This window comes from Helicoverpa zea, chromosome 30, assembly GCF_022581195.2.
Source record: "Helicoverpa zea isolate HzStark_Cry1AcR chromosome 30, ilHelZeax1.1, whole genome shotgun sequence".
In the NCBI taxonomy this organism is placed as follows: domain Eukaryota; kingdom Metazoa; phylum Arthropoda; class Insecta; order Lepidoptera; family Noctuidae; genus Helicoverpa; species Helicoverpa zea.
Window position 1 is genome coordinate 5745266 of NC_061481.1, and position 22846 is coordinate 5768111.

Consider the following 22846-nt stretch of genomic DNA (forward strand, 5'->3'; position numbering starts at 1 on the left):
ATGCGTTCCTGACACGTCGCGATTGAACTGACGACGTAACTTTGCAATGGCGTTGCAGTTACGATAAAAATATTTTTGCTGGTTGTTTACCGTTTTAACAATTGAGGAGCATTAAAACAACATTATTATATCAATAATCAATGAATGTTATTACGTCGTCAGTTCAATCGCGACGTGTCAGGAACGCATTCTCTGAATGGCCGAACTATAAGTACTTTTATTTCATGTGAATCACAGTGTACATGTAATGTTATCTTGCATCTGAAAGGGAAAAATGAAGCCGGGTATCCACTTAGGTTCGTTGTGGTTTGCGAGCGCGTCCGCTCCGCAAACCAAACATAATGGATACGTTGTGATCGCTGAGCGCGACTGGAGCACGATAGGAGCACGGCGGAGCGTTCAGGAAGCGGTTTTTTTTGCGCGATCTCAAAAGGGAGCGCAGTTTATTCGTGGACGCGAGCGTGTCACGACGTGTTTGTTAAGTTCGCGAACATGGAGTGGTACGATGAAAAATGTCTACAGCTCATAGAAGAATACCGTAAACATAATGTTTTATGGGACCCACGAGATGAAAACTACAAGAAAAAGAATTTAAAAGGAGAGGCCTGGAAGATAATTGGCGAAGCATTAAACACAGAACCCGACTTATGTAAAAGTAAAATATCTATACTGTTATCTGGCTTTACCGTTAGGATCACTGATTTTGCAGCCTAAGTGTGTTCGCGAAGCACACAGTGTTCGCAAACCACGGCGAACCTAAGTGGATACCCGGCTTTAGATAAATTAAGACGAGCAGAAACAGTAGAACAACGTAAATTGAACGAGCTCCATACCATATAAATAGCAAAGCTGATGAGTCCATGGAATATCACGATGTAAATATTTTACTATCTTGGGACAATAGGGAAAAATCAGGGTTTACATCTAAAATTAAATTATGCTGGCTTTACTTTCAAGGGTGACATGAGAGAAATTTGTAATTTTTGTGATGCTCTGAAATGTAGGAAAGAGACAAACGGGATGTGCTGCTCAAATGGAAAAAATGTTTTTTCAAATCAGGACCCGCCACACTTAGTTAAAAGTCTCCTTAATGGCGATCATCCCCAGTCGAAACATTTAGATAATATTCGTTTATATAACAGTGCTTTCCAAATGATTTCTTTTGGGGCAAAACAAATAACTAACGGAAAGACCGTTCATGCCAACCTTCAAAGTGCAAGGTCAAGTTTATCACCTTATTGGATTTTTACCACCCGCGGCCATCCAATATACCTACATCGGAGGAGTGCCGACTTGCAACGAATATGGACGGACATTCACTGCTAAAATTGGCTTTGTCAGTCACTGGAGAGCACACCAGCGAAGCTCTCAAAATTAAGCGCCGATCCAAGTCGCTGTGGCCGAAATCGGCCAGGATAAATATATATAACAAATAGTGAAAGCGACCCGTTCAAAGTTCTCCTCAACGTTAGAGACGAACACATACGCGTGAGTAATAGCGGGACCTAAACCGCTTCCAACGCCACCAATACTAACACTGCATAAAATGTTAGGAAAAATATTTATGATCCTAGGAAAAATATTTATGATGCTAGGAAAAACATTTATGATGCTAGGAAAAACATTTATGATCCTAGGAAAAATATTTATAACGTTAGGAAAAAAAATTAAACCAATAATGTACGCAATATTCTGCAAGCAAACACCTGCAAACAAACTTGGAAAAATAACCCTGTTACGGTATTTATGATGCTAGGAAAAATATTTATGATTCTAGGAAAAATATTTAATAATGCTATGTGTAGGGAGACATACATACGATGTTACTTCTGAGATTGCGTTTGTGCAATGTAAAGCAGCGCTTCATAAGGCCGCTACATTGTCGAATCTAATACTTGTATGGGAGCAGTATTACAGCAAAAGGTCGAAGGTCACTGGAAACCTCTAGGATACTTTTCGAAAGGACTCACAGCTACCGAACAAAAGTATTCTACTTACGACTGAGAATCGTTAGCCATTTATAAGGCAATTAAATATTTTCGCAAGTTTTTTGAAGGACGTTCTCTGACAGTGTATACCGACCATAAAGCACTGTGTTTAATATGGCAGAGTGGAGGTTATGGTAACTACCATAGTTTTGATATATCTATAATAAATTTGTATAATTTCAAGTCGGCTCGGAGCCCAGGGAAGTGCAGTGATGAGACCGCAAATGAGACCGAGTTTCTTCATCAAAAGTAAAAGCCAAAGTAATGTCATAAAGTAAAAGTTACGGTCAAATTCGCTTTTTTTCATGATTTTAACTATGAGTTTTGCTGTTACTTTGCCTTGAAAAAACGAATTTGGCCGTTACTTTATTGAAACTGAAGTAAGAGGACCATATCTATCCAATATGGGAAATTCGCCATCTATGGAAAATGTCGCGTTGGCACAGGCCACAGTTAATACTGGTGAGATTCATCATAAGTTGAACGCCATGGGTGTGATTGTAATCATATTGATGTTTATTGTAATTTGTGCTGCGATCTATGACATTAGGCTACAATGCCATCGTCGTATGAAGAATTGGCTTCGTCGTTAAGTAGCGAACGTGAGCCCACCCGTTTTACGAGTACAGACGGTGCAGCAACGGTCCTCTGCCGGACCTGCGGGAGCTTCCGCGGGATACGTATAGAGCCTCGAGCTCTCTAGGACCTACCTAGGTTTGGTTGTGTAAGTAAAATATTGTATAATAAGTATTGTTTAATATAGTATTTTAAGTGGCAAATTGTTTTTTTTTTAACTTTCCCGGAAGTTTCCCTTCTAACAGTTCAATCTAGGGATTTACGCGAAATATATCCGGCATCGGAATACCGTGTTTCTCTCAACCCCTGCACCCCACGACCAGAAGAGGTAGTACTCAATTAGGGATCCACCCAACAACCGATTAAAGCCGGCCTACATTTTAATCGATGAAAAGGTTATCAAACCTTTAGAACGCACGGACAGTAGCTGTAGGCAAGTAAATAACCGCGAAAATGTTGAGCCAGCGGAAAATAATAAGGTCACACCGACTGTAACACGACCAGGTCGCGTCAGCCGTCCAGTGGTACGATTTGCAATACATCCAGATCATCAGAAATATACAAGTGAAATACATTAATTCACTTTAGCTTACCACATTTCAGCAAATCACTGCAAGAATCACACTAGACAAATTGTTAAGTTTTTTTTTTTATAATAGGCAATTACGGCGGAAAGGAAGAAATCGTGGTGGCGCAAACTGCTGGCGGGTCAGAAGGAACCAGTATTTCCATCACTGAATTCACTATTAGTGGCGTTCTAATCGTCGGCGTCATAGCATTGGCGTTATACATGTACAAAAGCTGCAGGAAGAGATTACAAGAAGGTGTTGCGGCATGGAGTTTCTTGCCCGTTCTTCTCCATAGGAAGGTACTTTTGGAATGGGCAACTAGAATCAAACTTAGTTATATTTTTGACATTCATAAGTGCTTGTAAAGGCATAAATGAAATGAATGATTTGACTTTGTGCACACCAGGCAAGCTCAAATGGCTCCGGTCCCAAAAGTCTCCATGCGTTGCAGTCATCACGCAAACGGAGCCCAAGGACCAAGTTCGTGAAAAACGTCGCAAAAATGTGACTCAGTTTACTAAGCGCAGTAAAAACCTTGTTACGGTGAAGTGAAAATGTACAACCTATATAGCTTATCCCATAAGGGCAGTGTAATTTTAAGTTGGTGTAAAAAAGAAAGGGTAATAAATTATGATTAAAATAAAAAAGGAGGGAAGTTATGTAGAGCATAGATAGTCAGTGAACTTTATGTATGTCAAATATTATATATGATGAAATCTAATAAATAATTATTCTTCAGTCATTTACAAGTGCTCGCCGTAACCAGTTGTTTTATTTACATGACTCATCAGTCCCAATAGACAATATTATATACACTCTTTTGCAAAAAAAAGCGGGCACCTATGCAAAATCTTGGTTTTAAGGACTATACGTGTATTCCAAAGGGTAAAGTCGTGGTGGCCTAGTGGGTAAAGGACCAACCTCTCTCTCAAAGTATGAAGGCGCGGGTTCGATCCCAGGTCAGGCAAGTACCAATACAACTTTTCTAAGTTTGTAACAAAAAGACAGGTCACTTTATTAAGGACTACCCAAGGAAAAATAAACCCTGTACTTGGGGATTCTGAATGTAGTCTCTTACTCCTAATTAAAATCAGTGTTAATCTCAATATAAGTTTTCTTTAAGCCCATAAACCCATCACTATGTAAATACACAGACAGAACATACGTCAGTGTAAGCCTTTTTCATGATTTGAGAACCTCCTTTTTTTAAGTCGGTTAAAAAACACGATTTTAATGTCGAAAAGACACACCCGGTGCCCACGTACCTATACCACCGGCTTATAATAGCATGAAATGCATGCGAATGGTAACCTGTTACTTGAACCTCTTTTTTTGCAAGTCAGTTAAAAAATGCGATTGAAATATCTAAAACAGTACATATGCCAACGGCACAAATTTCCTGCTTATATAAGCATTCATTTTTAGTTGTGCCGTCGTCATTTTTAGTTGTGCCGTCGGCACTGTTTGTAAAATGACAATTACCCAGTTACTTAAGGCTAATAGATTGGGAACGTGTTATCCACGTCACTTGCCCACGCGTGCAGTCCGCCGATCACGTCGCGCACTTTGTGTCGCTCGTCTGTCGCTAGCATGTCTAGCACCATCTTAGCTGCGAGCTGAGAGTCGTTGCCTCGGCGGCAGATGAACACCACTGTGAAGAAAAAAGCATGTTAGGTAGGGATTAAAATTGTGTTAAAACATTAGAAAACACGAAAAGCCCGTCATGACAAGATGGTCACCCATCCACGAAGCGACCTCGCTAAGCGTTCCTTATGTACTTTCTAAGTTTATCTTCGACACCAATGACTCTGTTTCGGATGGCACGTTTAACTGTAGGTCCCGGCTGTCATTTAACATCTTTGGCAGTCGTTACGGGAAATCAGAAACGAGTAAGCCTGCCAACCAGTCTCACCAAGGCGTATTGGGTTGCTCGGGTAACTGGGTTGAGGTCTGATAGGCAGTCGCTACATGTAAAACACTGGTACTCAGCTGAATCTGGTTAGACTGTAAGCTGACCCCAACATATACGCGCTCACACACAGTTTTCAACTTTACAGTGTAGATTAAGTGTTTAAATATAAATATAACTTATTTGCCTATACTTTAGTCTTAGTAACAATAATAAGTAACATAGCCAATAATCTATACATCTATACATATAATAAATCTGTAAAAAAACTGTGTCTGTACATTGAATATATCAAAAAAATAATAATTGGGTGGGGTTTAGAAACAGTAATGGAGCACAAATCCAAAAAAAAAATTCTGTCTGTATGTCTGTATGTCTGCATGTCTGTATGTCTGTATGTCTGTTTGTTTGTACACGCTAATCTTCCGAACTACTGAACGGATTTCGATGATTTTTTCTTTGTTGTATCAGTATTAAGCCTGGTCAACATATAGGCTATAATTTATCTTCGAAACTTGAAGACCTGATGCAGAACTCCAACAGACCAACAAAACTATAAGAGATACAAAAATGGTGCCATGGCAAAAATTGTTTCATGTGATGAGCATTTTCAGCTGAGATAATAAATTTGAAGATCTGGAACACCTGATGTGGAACCCCAAGAGCCCAGCTTCTCTGTACCATATACAGGTATGATGTTTTAGCAAATGTTGTTCAATTTGATAAGCACTTTCTATTGACTTATACAAATTGAAGATCTAAAACACCTGATGTGGAACTCCAGGGGCCCAGCTAGACTATAGCATATGAAGATATGACGTTTTAGCAAAAGTGGTTCAATCTGATAAGCACTCTCTATTTACGTATAAACATCGAAGATCTGGAACACCTGATGTGGAACTTCAAGAGCAATACTACACTTGAAATGTATAGAAATGAATATTATGAAATAGGTATGGCGAATCAAAAAAAAGTAATTAGTCCGTCTTTTAGATAACCCTAAAATAATGGACACGTATTTTTCTTTTCTCTCTCTCACAAACAAATAATAACGAAGATACAACACGCTTGAATTTTGTGTTAAGTCACTGCTTAGTACAAATTTTACATACCTAGACGTGGCGTTACGAGCCCCCAATCTCCGACTTTGTTTCGTTATATCTCATTATTATTTTGTATGTCTCTTCCAGACCTCGGGACTACAGAGTTCCGAATTTTTGGGAGGCAAACGTGGGGCCGAAGCCAACACGCTGAAGCCCTTTTGAGACAACTTTAATGAAATGGTGACACAAAACCGACGATTATCCCTTTATACACTATAGAAATGAACCCAAGGACAATCCCCGGTGGACGTCGTTAAAAAAAGACAATCCCCGGTTCTGTGCTAAACTATTGCTAACTATGGAGGAAAAGTACTTGGGCTATTGTGATGGGATGTTAGTGGATGACAATGTATTAGGTACATGTAAAAATGGCAGGTGGAGACTTGCCACCTCACTTACTGGGCCCCCGGGAACCAGTCACTGAATAGCAACAAGAGGGCAACAGGGACATGAGCGGCTGTAGGGTGAGGATACCTCGGTGGACTTTAAACGCTGATTACGCGCTCCCTGTGCTTACCATGAGGCACCTCTCCGAGCAGGGCTACTAATCCTGCTCTAGCGACTCCACTCTGGACGGCCAAGCCAAGCCAGAGGCGTGAGACCTACCCCCGTCATGGTTCACTCCGACCGGCCGGAGATGGGGGACAGTATACTCTCCCTGGAGAACTCAGTATATATAGCCCCGCGGGGTCGCTACTCCCCGTCATCAGCCTCAGATGTCCTGCGGTGCCTGTATCTCATTATTATTGTCGTTATTATCTCAAGAGCCTTTGTCCCAATTATGTTAGGGTCGACTTCCAGTCACGATGCAACTGAGTACCAGTGTTTTACAAGGAGCGACTGCCTATCTGACCTCCACAACCCGGTTACCCGCTCAACCCAACACCCCTTGGTAAGACTTACTGGCTTCTGACTACCCATAACGACTGCCAAGAATGTTCAATGACAGCCGGAACCTACAGTTTAACATCCCCTCCAAATAACGGTCATTGGTATCCAAAATATACGTAGAAAGTACATAAGAACTTAGAAAAGTTGCATTGGCAGGCACTTGCCAGACCTGGAATCAAAGCCGCACGCTCATACTTGAGAGATTGGTTCTCTACCCACTAAACCACCACGACTTCCACTAAGTCACCACGACTTTGTCATCTATTTAATGTTTTTTTACGTAATAATACGTGTACCTAATATTTTTGCCACTCACAACTTAAATGCGGACTAATTAGAATCACCACTTTTATCCCTATGGTCACGTCTATTGCGGTTCAGTTCTCAGCGTTTTGTTTAGTCTGCTGTGCTTTTGCCGTTAAAGTACAAAAATTAAATATATGGAACGTTTCTAATGGTTATGCGTATTCCGTTGTTTCCAAGTCAACGGGCCCTTAAAATTCAATATCAGACTATTCAGATCTTTGATTTTGCTGACCCCGTAGTCGCTGGCATAAGGGACAGGATCCGCGTACGAAGTCGCGGGCAGAAGCTAGTGTTTAAATATAAATATAACTTATTTGCCTATACTTTAGTCTTAGTCAACAATAATAAGTAACATAGCCGACAAGAGCTTCCTCTCTCCTAACCCACTTATTTTGCTCGCTACCACCTAATAATACATGTGGAAAGCAATAACAGTATTGAGTATTGAGCATATTTGGGAATTTCCCGTATGACATCTCCACGCGTCATTTTGTTCTCGATACTACTTATTTACTTACCAATTTCTTTATCTTCCACAACCTTCATCAGTCTATCCAAGTTCTCTCCATTGAGCCTCTCAATAGGCCAATTATTAGCACCTACAATATGGCACATTTGATACTCGGCGTCCGCTCTCACGTCTACTATGTATGGATCCACCTTCTCTTTCAGGAGTTGGGACACTTCTGGCGCTGATATCCTGTTGCATTTCGGTAGAATGTGCAGGTCTAGTTCCTGTGGGAGGAAAGGTTGAGTTAGGATTGGGCTGGGCTGGTGGTTTAAATTATTTCCTGTGTATTTATTCTATCTACATCTATGCTAATATTATAAAGAGGTATAAGTTTGTATGTAGGGGCTAAAATCTTTGGAAACGCTGGTCGAATTTCCAAAATTCTTTCCCTGATAGTTAGCTACAATGTTCCTGAGGGGCTTAGGCTATATTTTATCAAGGTACCTACACATAATATAATATAAACTAATAAACCGATTTTAAAAAATTCTTTCACTCTTTGAAAGTAGATGGTACGGTCCCAAGTCATAAGGGCTATATTATGTCCGGGGTACGACGATTGATAAAGCGTGTTTTTAAACTATAAAATAAAACAATACACAAAAACATTGACATTATTTTAATTACAACATTTAACATAGGAAGGTATATGTTAATAACATTTATCGCAAGTTTTGTTCAATTGAAAAACTATCCAACAAATTACAGTTACTATAATTTGAAAAAAAAATCTTAACAAGAGTCGTCTCGCGACACAGGTGTCTGCCTGGTCTTGTTAACGTCTGTCGTGTCTGCCTGGCCCAGCGCGACGGCCGGGATGAGAGGTGCGAACTCTATGTCGTTCCGCCTCCTCCTTCTCGAGCATGACTGCTTCGCAGAAGGAGGAAAGAAAGCGTATTAGGGCGAAAACTGTAACGTTCCTCGTCCCCCGAACACCCGCATGTTGGCGCGCTACTTTCTTAGGAGATTTTGCGTTATATAATACTCCGCTAGTAATATTTTTCTCATCAAGGCCACTGTTCATTCAAATTATGTATTTCATAATAATACCCATCACATTTTTCAGCTTGAAAACTGAAACTCTGCACATTATGTTGCTTCACCAAGTCACAGATATCTCTTTCATTTTTAGGCTTAAAAATCCTCAAATTCTTCTTAAGAAGCACTTTTGAGAAAGTTTTCCTCGAAGCAGGTTTAATACCTTTAGACTTCATTTCGTTCACATACAAATTGTATAATTGGAATTGATTTTTCACATTCAAATCTATGTACATGATATTAGTGTTATCAGAAATGCAGAACTGACATTTTGGACCAACTTTTGGTAGGGTATCCACGTATTGGAGTACATTTTGTGATTTTATAGGACTTTTGGGGTTACCACACTTCGTGCGAGTGCCAAGCCAGCACCGTACCATGGCTTCTTTTAGCCCTAAAGTGTTCAAAAAGGTTACTCTACAAACTTGAACTTTTTCGTCATTCAATATCAAATGGTAGATTTTTGAAACGCCCTTTCTTGAGACGATTCCTTTGTGAGAACTTCTTCTTCGTTTCACAGGGACATTGTCAATTAAAGAACGAACATATTTCTTCTTGTCCTGCCATTCGAACTGCCAGAAGTCTTCGAAAATCTTCTGTCTATCAGAAGGGGTTAGTTTATTGCAGTGTCTGGTAACACTTTTGGTGCAAAATTCGGATTTGCAAGAAGGTTTTAATCTTCTCTCGGATTTTAGTACATCTTGTATCCAAACTGTCTTCTCTCCATCTTTCTGAGTTCGAAATCCAAAATAACTCTGTCCAGTCATACGTTTTTCTTTTTCGAGTTTTCTTCTTTCTGATTTTAGGCGGAATTCTTGTTTTTTCTGTGAAAGAAAATAAACTTTTAGAAAGAGTTCAGTCTTTACTGTATAGATGTTTTGTCTCTCGAAAGCGGGTGAGCTAGACTTGTTTGTGAAAATGCACATGCACATTTTGTTTGTGTGCGTAAGCGTGCTCAGTAGTGGCTGAGTCGTAAATCATAGTTAAGTAATAATATGTATTTAATAAAGATACAAAAATTAACTATGTCGTCAATACCGCGAATGTCACGAAAACAAAATGAACTCAATAAAACCAATAAAAAAGAAATAAAGATAATAGAAAAACAACAAATAATTTTAAGAAACTTACCTCCAACATTCGCAGTTTTGATTTTCTTTGAACACAGTTTTGATAAAATACATTGCTTCTGAAAGACCAGTGACAAAGTCTTGTGGCTTATAGACGGCACGGTATGTTTAGGAGACGAATCTATACTAATATTATAAAGAGGAAAACTTTCTTTGTTTGTTTGGTTGTGATGGATAAACTCAAAAACTACTGGACCGATTTTAATTCTTTCACCATTAGAAAGCTATATTATCTGCGAGTAACATAGGCTATATTTTATCCCGGTGCGGGCTGTAGCTCCCACGGGACGCTGGTGAAGTGAAATAGCAGCCCATTACGTGCTTCGCTACGTAAATAAACGAAGAACCACTCGTTTTGTGCAAACTTCACATGAACCATCTACATAGTAGTCCGAACAAAGCCTTAAACATGACAAAACGAAAATTGGCATTAATTTTATATACATAGATATAATGCAAATAAAGTTGTTAATATCAGTCTTCGTTGGTAGACTTTCAAGTCAAAAAGAATGGCAGCATTATGAAAATTAAATAATAATAATTTAAATAGTTCACTTACATACCACCTCTTCAACCAGAAAGCAAGAACAAAGAATAACATACATTTTTAATACCCTCATCTATGAAATGTTTTCTTAATTATATTAATACAAGTAGTAATAAGTAAAGGCTCCGAAACCACTAAACAGATTTGAAACATTCTTTCACTTTTGGAAAGCTAAACTATCCCCGAGTAACAGATATAGCTAGCTGTCTATTTGAAAATCAGTCAGTGAAAATTTCGACTGTCTTACAATCACGGTTCATGTGAAAGGAATAGCAAAGTTTTAGTAATATTTTTTTGATAAAATATAAAAATAGTTTTTACACTACACTTAATTAATCAAACAGAGTTGCACCTACCACTTCTATTTACCACACGTAGGTAGACTGGTAGAGAATGCCTTTTTTAATGGTAAATCATCAAATGACCCTCCCCGCTGTGTGTTATGTACAGCGTGAGGGAGTGTCAGACTCTCACTGACTAAAACCCAGTATGTTCCTTCTTAAGCCATTCCGAACACTATGTACACGAAATACTTTCAAACAATCCCAGTCTGGTAGAGAATGCCTAAGGCATTAATTCTGCTGTTAAACATAAAAATTACCTTATCATTAGCAGGCGCCCTGCAGTAGGCCTCGTAGTCGACGAGATGCGTGATGGTGGGACTGTCCGAACACGCCGCGCACATCGAGTTACGCTTACGTAGCTGCACTGAAAATTCATATTATTTTATTATGGACATATATCGATTTGGAATTAACTATATAACTTTTTTACTGAAATTGAGAAGATTAAGGAAAAAAACCGGCCAAGTGCGAGTCAGACTCACGCACGAAGGGTTCCGTACCATTATTTAAAATCACGTTTGTTGTATGGGAGCCCCCCAAAATATTTATTGTATTCTAGTTTTCAGCATTTGTTGTTATAGCGGCAACAGAAATACATCATCTGTGAAAATTTCAACTCTCTATCACGGTTCATGAGATACAGCCTGGTGACAGACGGACGGACGGACAGAGGAGCGAAAACAATAGGGTTCCGTTTTACCCTTTGGGTACGGAACCCTTAAAATTTCTTTAGTTCCTTCTTTCATCAGCCGTCAAACGTGACTGCTTACAAAGAAGTATATTTCGTGTCCAGAAAAAAGTAACTTTCCAATAAAAAATAATTTTGATATTAGTTTAGTTTTCTCTGTTAAGTTTGTCTTAAAGTTTGTAAGATTATTTTTTTAAGATTACGTAATTCAGTAGAAATAAGTAGCAACATTATTGAAATAGGTGTGGGTGTGACCTGTAATATTAGTTGTGTTTATTAAATAATCATAGTGGTGAAATACTGTTATCCCGTGCGAAGCCGCCAGCGTAAGCTAGTCTATACTAATATTATAAAGAGGAAAACTTTGTTTGTTTGTTTGGTTGTAACGGATAAAACATAAGCTATATTTTATCCCCGTACGGGCAGTAGTTACCACGGGACGCGGGTGAAACCGCGGGAAAACGGCTAGTATACAACAAAATGTCTCACCAGTCTTAGCAGTCATGTCTTCTGCATCGAATATGAACATTCTCTCGACGAGCAGCTTGCGCGGTGACACGTCCAGGATGCACTTTATAGCTTCCATCGCTTGTAGAGTACCTGTATGTGACAGATAGTCGGTATAATGACGGGTCTTTGGAAAGAAAAAAGGTAATTCCATCAATTTTAAATTAAATAATTTAAAATGACAAAAGTAAATGGAGATCTAAGGGGGAGGCCTATGTTCAGCAGTGGACGTCCTATGGCTGAGATGACGATGATGATGATGATGATGATGACAAAAGTAAGTAAGTCCCGTTGTTGCGCTTTTAGGTCAAATTACTGACGTTTTAAATAAAATTTGGTACTGACTACCTTTACAAGAGCAAAAGTGTGTGTGTTTTGTTTTACATTTTAAGAAAACTATAGCTCATTTATCGAAATGATTGCGAAACTACTTTTTAGCGATAACATGGACCCCTGTGTAGGGGGTCCAGCAGTAATACATTACCTATGAGCCCGGGCACGGGGCCGGCGACGCCATGCGCTGAGCACGAGCCCACCGCGTCAGGCGCGGGGGGCGAGGGAAACACGCAGCGGTAACATGGACCCCTGTATGTGCTGCCCTGCGAATTGATAGACTCTTTTTATTAAAGTTGGGTATATTTATCGGCACGAATCTTGAGCTCTGAACTTCACCTGCGCAGAAGTAATTTATTGGGTCCCTTTTGTGGTATGAAGTGAGGCGCGGGGGCGGGGTAAAGCGGTGATTGGCCCGCAGCGCATCGCGTCATAGCCGTCACTCGGGATTGGTTCTTTGCTAATAAATCACTTCTGCGCAGATGTAGGTCAGAGCTCAAGATTCGTGCCGATAACTATAAATGTTTAAAGAAACTGCTCAAAGGAATATGAAAGCCAGAATTTGCCAACGATTTCACTCGCGTCCCATGGGAACTTACTCACTCATGCGGATAAAAAGTAGTAGTGACTTTTACATGCTGTTCAAAATTAAGTAATATGAAACCTACACAAGTACCTTAAAAACCGATTGAAACAGAGTACCGATTTAAAAAAAAAATCCAGTGTTCGACAGGCCATTCATCAACGAAAGCTATTGGCTACTTCCTACCCTTTTGTACGAAGTGGCTCCGGGACACGGCTGAAAGCGCTGGCGGTAACTAGTCTATACTAATATCATAAATAAAGAATAATTAATACATTTTTTGTTTAAAAACTTGGAAACTACTGATTTGAAAAAATATTTCACTGTTAGAAAGCTACAATCTTCTAAACAAAAGCTAAAAACTATAAGTAAAGATATTCTCACCTTCTGCAGAGTATGTGTATCACTCCTATACCCGTATATCGTCAGTTGACCCTCCATCTTGAGTGCACTGCCCGATATTAGCGGTAACTGCAATACAAAATAATATAAAACTAAAATGTGACAAAAATATGTAAATTTTGACCATGACGTCAATAAATCTATTTAAAACATGGAGAAACTCGTGACCGTATCTTATGACCATTTAAAAAAAATCTATACTAATATTATCAAGCTGAAGAGTTTGTTTGTTTGAACGCGCTAATCTCAGGAACTACTGGTCCGATTTGAAAAATTCTTTCAGTGTTAGATAGCCCATTTATCGAGGAAGGCTTATAGGCTACTTTGTATCCGGGTTCGTGCAGAGGTTTCCTCGGGATGCGGGTGAAACCGCTGGCAGAAGCTAGTATTTTATATGTTTTTTTTTTATTTTGACTTGGAAAACATGTAAGGATTATGTTTCCATATTGCGAAATATCTTTCAGCACGTATCTCGCACAGTTACGCAGTGCATGCATAAGTTCAATTGTAAGTTCAAAAACTACCTTGAAGAATAAAAGTGTTTTCTGTTTGGCGCCCAAAATCTATAACAAAGTACCCAAAGCAATAAAACAAATGCCAGATACAATGTTTAAAACCAATCTTAAAAGGTATTTAATAAATAAATACAAGAATTTTTAAGTGAGTGATACACACTCATATTTTAAATTCTCTTTAGTGATTGTATTTATTTTGATCTCGTTTTTCTTTAATTACTTACATATTTTAATATTGTTTTTTTTTTTTTTTATATAGAGTCAATTTTAATATCTTAAGCTAGCTTAAGAACCATTTGAAATTTTGTGCGCCATCATAAGGCAAAACATGAGTTGATACTACTTTGTATAACACCTATGCTTTGTACCATGATTTACAAAATAAAGTATCTTTATCTTTATACATAACAGAAGAGAGTGAGAGACAGGCAGGGAGAGAGAGACAGAAGAATGCAACAGTTCTGATAGAAGAGAGAAAGAATAGGTAAGAGATAGTGGTAAAAGAGAGAAACTACGGAGCATAAAGCTATTCCTTGCAATGTTACTGCCTACACAACTTTGTTCGACGTACCTTAGTGAGACAGCTGAGATCGCTGAGCAGGTACCGAGTAGGCACGTTGTCGGTGCAGTCCAGTATGACATCATAGTGCTTGGCTATTTCCAGGGCGTTCTTAGAGTCCAGCTGTACGTTATACGAAGTTACTTTTATACGGGAGTTTATGCTGGAAGAGATATATTTCGAAATTAGAATTTTGTGGCCTTTTCTGCATTTGATTTGGAACTTTTTAAATACTTAAATACCAGAGCAGCGTTAGTTTAGTTAAGCATCTACTCAAATAGAGTAGACAAATACAAATTGATATATCAAACAATGTTTAAGGTTCTTCTAACCTAACAGACAGACATGTGTTGCTGGGGAGTTTGTTGCGCCACTTCTTCTTCCCAGCCAAAACACATAGGAAGTGGCGAAGGGCGGGCGTTTTGGGGCTGTCTTATGTAAATTAATGACATTCTAAAAGTGCTGTCTTGCAGCCCAAGTTTGAATAAATAAATTTTCGATTGTTTTTTTTTTTTTAGTATAGTGATTAATGAAAAGATAAAAAAAATAGTTTTGGATCAATTTCAGGTCAGGTGCAACCGATTAGCATAAGATTTGGTTGAACTCTGAAGTTGAATTCAGGACATTTCAATACAAGGAAGACGATTTTAGGAATAAATAATTGATATTTACTAAGGTATAGCAACTTTTACATATAAAAATTTGATCCTCCCTGTTGCACTTGGGTTCCATGGGAATTACTTTCCGCAACCAGGTAAAAAGTAGCTGATATTCTTTCTCAGGTTCTAGACTTAGTTTCGCATTTATAACATTAGTATAGAATATAGAACATAGATAAAACGGCTACATACCTTCTGAGTGTAGCGGCAGCTGACTCAGCCTTACTGGTATTCTCATCATATTCATAGTGTAGAATCTGTCTGTGTATGTTAGTGATCTCCACCACGTCATAGTCTATTATGCCAATCTCTCCTGCAGACAAATTAAAGTTAATTAGATAAATAATTTGTATGAATATTTCATATCATGTGAAATACAGAAATAAATAAACATGCCAACAAAAAAGAGACAAAAGATAGCATCCATCTTCACAAAACACTGAAAGGGACAAAAAAACTTTTCAAATGGCTTTAAGTCGGTATACACTAACACAGAATAAGTGTTAAGTGTGTTTGTTTTGCCAACCATGCTTATCTCAATTTTATTTAGGGTTGACACAACATTTTTTCTCCTTAAATACTCTTCAGCTTAATAATAGTAGTCTACTGACGTATATGATAACATTATTTAACCCTAAAGGGGTCTGGGCAGTTGGGTTGGATATTGTTAATGTATTCTACATTAAGGCATTTATCTGAAGCAAACACAAGGCCTGCAATAATATGTCTCCAAAAATTTAAAACTCTGTCTGCTAAAACTAGTGTAGCCTGAGGAATGCGAGCCTGACCTGACACCCCTATGTCTTGCAGGAGGATAGTACTCACCGACGCCAGCCGCAGCAAGATATACCGCCGCTGGGCATCCGAGGCCTCCAGCGCCTACTATCAGCACTCTAGCCTGACAGATGCGAGCCTGACCTGACACCCCTATGTCTCGGAGTAGAATCTGTCGGCTATATCTGTGAACAACAATAAAAAAATTAGTTGTTTGTAAAGTAGGTTTACGATCGAGATGTTTACGTGATAACGTCTTATTGGTGATATAAGTTTTTGGGAAGTAAGGAATTAATGAAGAACAAACTTTTACAAATTTTAAATTACATCTATCGTTTTATTCACACTTTTGATGATAAATTTCGGGTGTAAAAATCTCCTTTCGTTTGTATGCCGCTAGAGTGAGAGAGACGGAAGATCGGTCCACTCACTCGAACGCTATGTCAGCCTCCGCTCGTAAGGATTCCGCGTGACAAGTTTCACGGAATGACTGGCAGCGCTCGAGATGAGACAAGAGATCGGTCCGTCTCTCTCTCTCGTTATACCTGCGATCGCGCTTGTTAGATTATTGTATATTTCTTGATTTTAACTATCTTTGTAAACGAACTTTAAATGTCAAATATTGAATATTTTTACTGTCTCTGTAAACGCACATGAAAACGAGGGTACCTTTATGTAATTGTTTTATGTTCATTAAATTTTATATCTAAAATCTTACATGTTTAATGATAAAATAAATATTAAAATTATCGTTATGAGTTTTAAATAAGATTTGGTGTGTTTAAATTAGTTTATTTCAATTGTGAATTTAGTTATTTGTGTATAAAGCTTACTTGTCTGTGATTGGTCAATTGTGGCGGGATAGTATGACTGTTCGAAATAATGTTTTAAAATAGTCATGGCACTTTTCTGGTGGACGTTGAGGTGTAGACAACTCACGAAAGTTAAGTATTCTTCCTGATTTATATTTTCTTACTGTGATGTGATTATTGTAATTGTCGTTTTATGAATTATTGTGCTGATGTTTAAAATGTATAGTGATCTATCGCTTTATACATGTCTTTAAGATATATTTATGCTGTACTGTGTATTACATTGGGTACCATATGGAATTATTTCTTTATGATATATATGATTTATGTTCTAATGGGTTATAACCATACAGACAGAATTGTGTTGCTGGGGAGTTTGTTCCACCACTTCTTCTTCCCAGCAAAAACACATAGGAAGTGGTGAAGGGTGGGCGTTTTGGGGGCTGTCTATTGTAAAATCCTGACGTTCTAAAAGTGCTGTTTTGCAGCCAAGTTTGAATAAATGATTTTTCATTTCGATTTGATATTGATCATAGAAAATGTTTTATTTATTTTTTTATACCTTTATGTTTATTCCTTGCTTTCTACACTTATTCTTGAGAGTTCAGTAATTAAATAATAAATTAAATTGCTCTATTATGTATCAAATCTAACATCAGAAGTGGGATAGCCCTGCCTCAATTATATTTTTAAACGGTTTTATTTAGCTTACCCCGTTTGTTTTATTTATTCATTCTTGGGTCAAATTTAGTAATTCAAATTTCACCCTCTTCCTGTCAACCGATTAATCTCAAATTTTGTATACACCTTTAATTCCGATGACAATACAATATAGTAATATCAATAACATTGTAAATCCAATATGGCCGCCGGCACAAAATGGCGGATAACGTAGATTTTATCAATCCCATCAATATGGGTATCAAATGAAAGGGCTCAACAAGCAGAATACAATATACTATAAAAAATTGAAATCCAAGATGGCGGCCGCTACAAAATGGCGGATAACGTAGGTTTTATCAATCCCATCAATATGGGTATCAAATGAAAGTTCTCAACCAGTAGAATACAATGTACTATATAAAATTAAAATCCAAGATGGCGGCCTCTACAAAATGGCGGATAACTTAGGTTTTATAAATCCCATCAACATGGGTATCAAATGAAAGGACTCAACAAGTAGAATACAATTTACTATAAAAAATGAAATCCAAGATGGCGACCGCTACAAAATGGCGGATAACGTAGGTTTTATCAATCCCATCAATATGGGTATCAAATGAAAGTTCTCAACCAGTAGAATACAATGTACTATATAAAATTAAAATCCAAGATGGCGGCCTCTACAAAATGGCGGATAACTTAAGTTTTATAAATCCCATCAACATGGGTTTTACTTTACTATGCAAAATTGAAATCTAAGATGGCCGCCGCTACCAAATGGCTGATAACAATTTTTATCAATCCCACCAATACGGGTATCAAATGAAAGGGCTTCACAAGTAGAAAACTGTCAGTAACTCCAGCGGGGCCCAACAGGGCCAAGGCCTGCCTGGGCTGCGAGATTGTTCGAAAGAGTTACCGCGGCCCTGGTACATAAAAGGCCTACGACGGAACAAAACGGTTTCTAGTCAAGAGTCTGACACTCCCTCACCGCTGCTGACCCACAGCAGGAGAGGTCATGTGATGATTTTTGGGGTTGTTAAAAAAAAAGTATCTGGAAGGGCTATGTATTGAGGAATTAGATTGTAATAAATTGTCAGGTAAGAGACCGTGTAATAATGATACACTAAATGAATTAGATAGAATGAGGAATATTCGGTACGCATTTTCATTAAATACTAAAAACTAGAAAATAAAAAATCGGTAAAAAAACTTTTAAGTTAAACGGTTTTATCTTATGTGCACTGAAAACTAGAAAATAAAAAAATAGTTACTTACCTGTCAACCTACGTAGGTGGTCCCGGTCATATTAAACTAAAATAAAAACGTGGGGCCCCTGTGAAATCCTACCTATGGCAAAGCATATCTTTATACTTTGGTAGATCATGAGCTCGGCGTTCGCTGGTGAAGCCGCTACGGCTGATTATTGATTGTCAAAATCTCCAGTTACGATTATAGTAAGTCGATGCAATCCACACCTATTATACCTCTAGAAGAAAGTACTACAGCAATAGTTAATGGGCCCCACGTTTTTATTTTAGTTTAATATGACCGGGACCACCTACGTAGGTTGACAGGTAAGTAACTATTTTTTTATTTTCTAGTTTTCAGTGCACATAAGATAAAACCGTTTAACTTAAAAGTTTTTTTACCGATTTTTTTTTAACATATGGCCTTGTTTCAGGATGGATACTGAGACAATCGTTAAATCAAAATAATGATGTGGCGCTTCCAGTCTTTGATCTGAAAAAAAAGCGACAACGGTGCTACCAGGTGGTGCAACAACATTGAAACGGTCGCCAAGGATCTCACCTGGAGTAGCTTAAGAACAGTGGCTAAGGCAGGTAAGGCCCTTAAAGGGTCTGCTTTGATTTGGTTGGATCGAACGTTTTGTCTACAGTGGTTTATGTTGAATACGGCTTGTAATCGTTTGTCAGACTGGCCAAGCGGTTTGTGGAAGGTTCAGACTTAACTGTTCAAAAATCAACAGGTTTCACTCAAATTCGATTACTTATTGGCTGTAATGCCAACATTCCATCAATTCACTCTCGCCTTAATGATGTTAATGTTTCCGAACCTAGTATTGATGTAAGGGTAGATCGAGAATTAGCACGACATCGGTTGCAATCGAAGGCCATTAAATTTCAAAATCGTTTTGATGCTTGTAGGCGAAATACTACAAATTTTGAGATTGGAAATACGGTATATGTTTATATATATTTTGTATATAGTATTTTATTTTTAGTTTTTGTATGTTGTAAAGATAAGTAGTTTAAGTTTGTATATATTTAGCTAAAATAACCTAAATAAAAATGTACTGTGTATATCAATCAAAATCATATGGTCCATATACTATAATTTGTATTCTTCCTAATGATAGGTATACTTTGAGGGGTCTAGGTAATTCACGAAATATTATTAGTGCTAAGAATAAATTTAGACGTTGATGATAATGAGTCTGAATGATATACATTTATATACTTTTGTAATGATTGTTGTTTATTTTGTTAGTTGCTTAAAAATAAATCGATTATATATAAAATCATTGTATTAACGACTAATGTGTGGCTGTGCCTGTGGCTGTGCCTGTGGCTGTGCCTGTGGCTGTGCCTGTGGCTGTGCCTGTGGCTGTGCCTGTGGCTGTGCCTGTGGCTCTGCCAATAATAATTTATTTTATAAAGAGGTACTTCGAGAGCGAAGTACAGGTCAGTATGGCCGTGTTAGATTATTGTATATTTCTTGATTTTAACTATCTTTGTAAACGAACTTTAAATGTCAAATATTGAATATTTTTAATGTCTCTGTAAACGCACATGAAAACGAGGGTACCTTTATGTAATTGTTTTATGTTCATTAAATTTTATATCTAAAATCTTACATGTTTAATGATAAAATAAATATTAAAATTATCGTTATGAGTTTTAAATAAGATTTGGTGTGTTTAAATTAGTTTATTTCAATTGTGAATTTAGTTATTTGTGTATAAAGCTTTCTTGTCTGTGATTGGTCAATTGTGGCGGGATAGTATGACTGTTCGAAATAATGTTTTAAAATAGTCATGGCACTTTTCTGGTGGACGTTGAGGTGTAGACAACTCACGAAAGTTAAGTATTCTTCCTGATTTATATTTTCTTACTGTGATGTGATTATTGTAATTGTCGTTTTATGTATTATTGTGCTGATGTTTAAAATGTATAGTGATCTATCGCTTTATACATGTCTTTAAGATATATTTATGCTGTACTGTGTATTACATTGGGTACCATATGGAATTATTTCTTTATGATATATATGATTTATGTTCTAATGGGTTATAACCATACAGACAGAATTGTGTTGCTGGGGAGTTTGTTCCACCACTTCTTCTTCCCAGCAAAAACACATAGGAAGTGGTGAAGGGTGGGCGTTTTGGGGGCTGTCTATTGTAAAATCCTGACGTTCTAAAAGTGCTGTTTTGCAGCCAAGTTTGAATAAATGATTTTTCATTTCGATTTGATATTGATCATAAATGTTTTATTTATTTTTTTATACCTTATGTTTATTCCTTGCTTTCTACACTTATTCTTGAGAGTTCAGTAATTAAATAATAAATTAAATTGCTCTATTATGTATCAAATCTAACACGCTCGTGAGGTTTTGGTGTGACACAAGTTTCTGAACATGTCACCCGACTAAAACGATTTTAAAGACATTATCACGTCAATAAAAGGTTTTGTTAAGTAGATTTTTACTGCCAGCGGTTCCACCCGCTTGTGGATGGGACCTACTTAGACAACAAAAAATAAATCAATGCAGTACAACAGCATTACTTATTTCTTAAAAAATCTCTTCTGCCAGCCCTGATTATTTACTGAGTATTTTTATCAATGCGATTTTAGTTTCCACAAAATTAAACCTTGTAAAACTCTGGTGCTCATCCGGTTAGACTGAAAGCCAACCCGAACATAGTTGAGAAAAAGGCTCGGAAGAAGAAGATGATGGGAGATTAAACCACTGATAGAACTAAGCTTATAGCGTCATACAACTTACCTCTCTATGGCCCATTTGGGTAGCTGCCCACATTTGACCATAGATTCAGTCTCTTTACTCTGTAAACCTGCAGTTATTTCTGTCTGATTCTGAAAAAAAAAAATAACAACACTTATTAATTTTAAATTTTTAACTTTATTGATGTATGAATGACAATTGGCTGATATGATGAAGATGATGGATACCTATCCTCCAGTTGTGTTGGATTTTCATCCCATCACACTGTGAGAGAGAGGGAATAGTGTGTGCACTTGTCTGAGCAAAAGCTTGTGCAGTGTATGTGCAGCTAGCTGATCTCCTTATATGAAAACAGCAGACGACCCATTGACCAGTTACTGTGGCCGAAATCGGCTTCGGGAGCCATTATTATTACTTATTTATTTAATACTTTCGGTCAGTGGGTCGTCTTAGGAGCGGAGCACATTTTCTACAATGGCGGACTTAAATTGTTAAATTACTTGGAGTCAGCAGATTGCTTGTATAAAGTATCTGATTGCCTACATTACTAGGCATCTTAAAACATGGACAAGAAAGTTTATATAAAGTGCGTAAATACCTGTAAAGTTAACCCTGTTTGCACAAATGTTGTGCCGGTATTACAATAAGTAGGTAGGTATAGGTAAATATGTAATACTTTAATTTGAATAATAAATGCCGCGTTGTATCATGCATGGCATGGCTTTGCAATTATACTATTATATATTAAGGATTTCGGCATCAAAAATATATAAATCGGTAAATTACCAACTTTAAAAACGTTTTCACTGAAAATTTTCACATTTCAACTTACAATAAACAATTCTTTCCGTAGTTTCTCAAAATCTCTTTCCTTTTCCATTAAAGTTTTGCGCAACTCTTTGATTTCATTTTCTAACGCATTCAACTGCTCCATTTTTTGATGATTTTTCATAAAAGGTCGGGTAAAAAAATCTTTTTCACGGAGCACAAAATAAATACAACCGTAGAACGATTTGTTGGTTGGAAACAGGGGGAGGACACTCCGTACATTTTGACAGCTAAGTAAACGAAGAGTCGCCACCTTTTATTTGGCCCGGAAACTATTTACTATCTAAAAGATACCTTAAATTACCAACAGATGGCACTACACTATAATCGATTTTGTTTGTTAATATCAAATTATTTATGCAATATTAATTAGAGAAAAGTATGAGGAAAATATTAGACACTTTAAAAAAAGATATAATAGGCGAATAAATTAAATACGGTTTAAAAAAGCACAAATATCAAAATTCATCTAAAAAGACCTGGTGTCAGTATTCCAAGTAACTTAACAAAACCGATCATAATAATATCAATATGGCGGTTTTTTGCATTCCGCATACACGCGTAAATAAAAAGTAATATATAATAATTATTTGTTTTCCTTCGACCTTTTACTATATTAACGAT

The 22846-nt window shown here is 37.4% G+C and overlaps 1 protein-coding gene across 2 annotated transcripts; it reads right to left on the reverse strand.

The window, feature by feature from the left end:
* Positions 1-4059: 4059 nt before the first annotated feature.
* On the reverse strand, positions 4060-22419 carry LOC124644562 (adenylyltransferase and sulfurtransferase MOCS3). Of its 2 annotated transcripts, XM_047184010.1 has the most exons (11): positions 22227-22419; positions 21437-21525; positions 15984-16117; positions 15351-15471; positions 14512-14662; positions 13408-13494; positions 12592-12706; positions 12090-12200; positions 11170-11276; positions 7861-8077; positions 4060-4784 (listed from the first exon to the last, which is right to left on the reverse strand). In XM_047184010.1, exons 1-11 carry the CDS (start codon positions 22344-22346, stop codon positions 4630-4632), a joined length of 1407 nt encoding a protein of 468 aa, XP_047039966.1. In that variant the 5' UTR covers positions 22347-22419; the 3' UTR covers positions 4060-4629. The 2 variants fall into 2 exon arrangements, with proteins under 2 accessions (XP_047039966.1, XP_047039965.1); XM_047184009.1 differs by lacking the exons at positions 4060-4784; positions 7861-8077 and adding an exon at positions 8458-9715.
* Between the last annotated feature and the right edge of the window lie 427 nt (positions 22420-22846).

Bases quoted from the DNA above. Each gene is read 5' to 3' on its own strand.
- LOC124644562 (XM_047184009.1), bottom strand. From the start codon at position 22,346: ATGAAAAATCATCAAAAAATGGAGCAGTTGAATGCGTTAGAAAATGAA. The intron at 16,118-21,436 runs GTAAGTTGTATG...TGTTGTTCACAG, and splicing joins CCCAAATGGGCCATAGAGAG to ATATAGCCGACAGATTCTAC. The intron at 12,201-12,591 runs GTAATGTATTAC...TGTCACATACAG, and splicing joins CCCCGTGCCCGGGCTCATAG to GTACTCTACAAGCGATGGAA.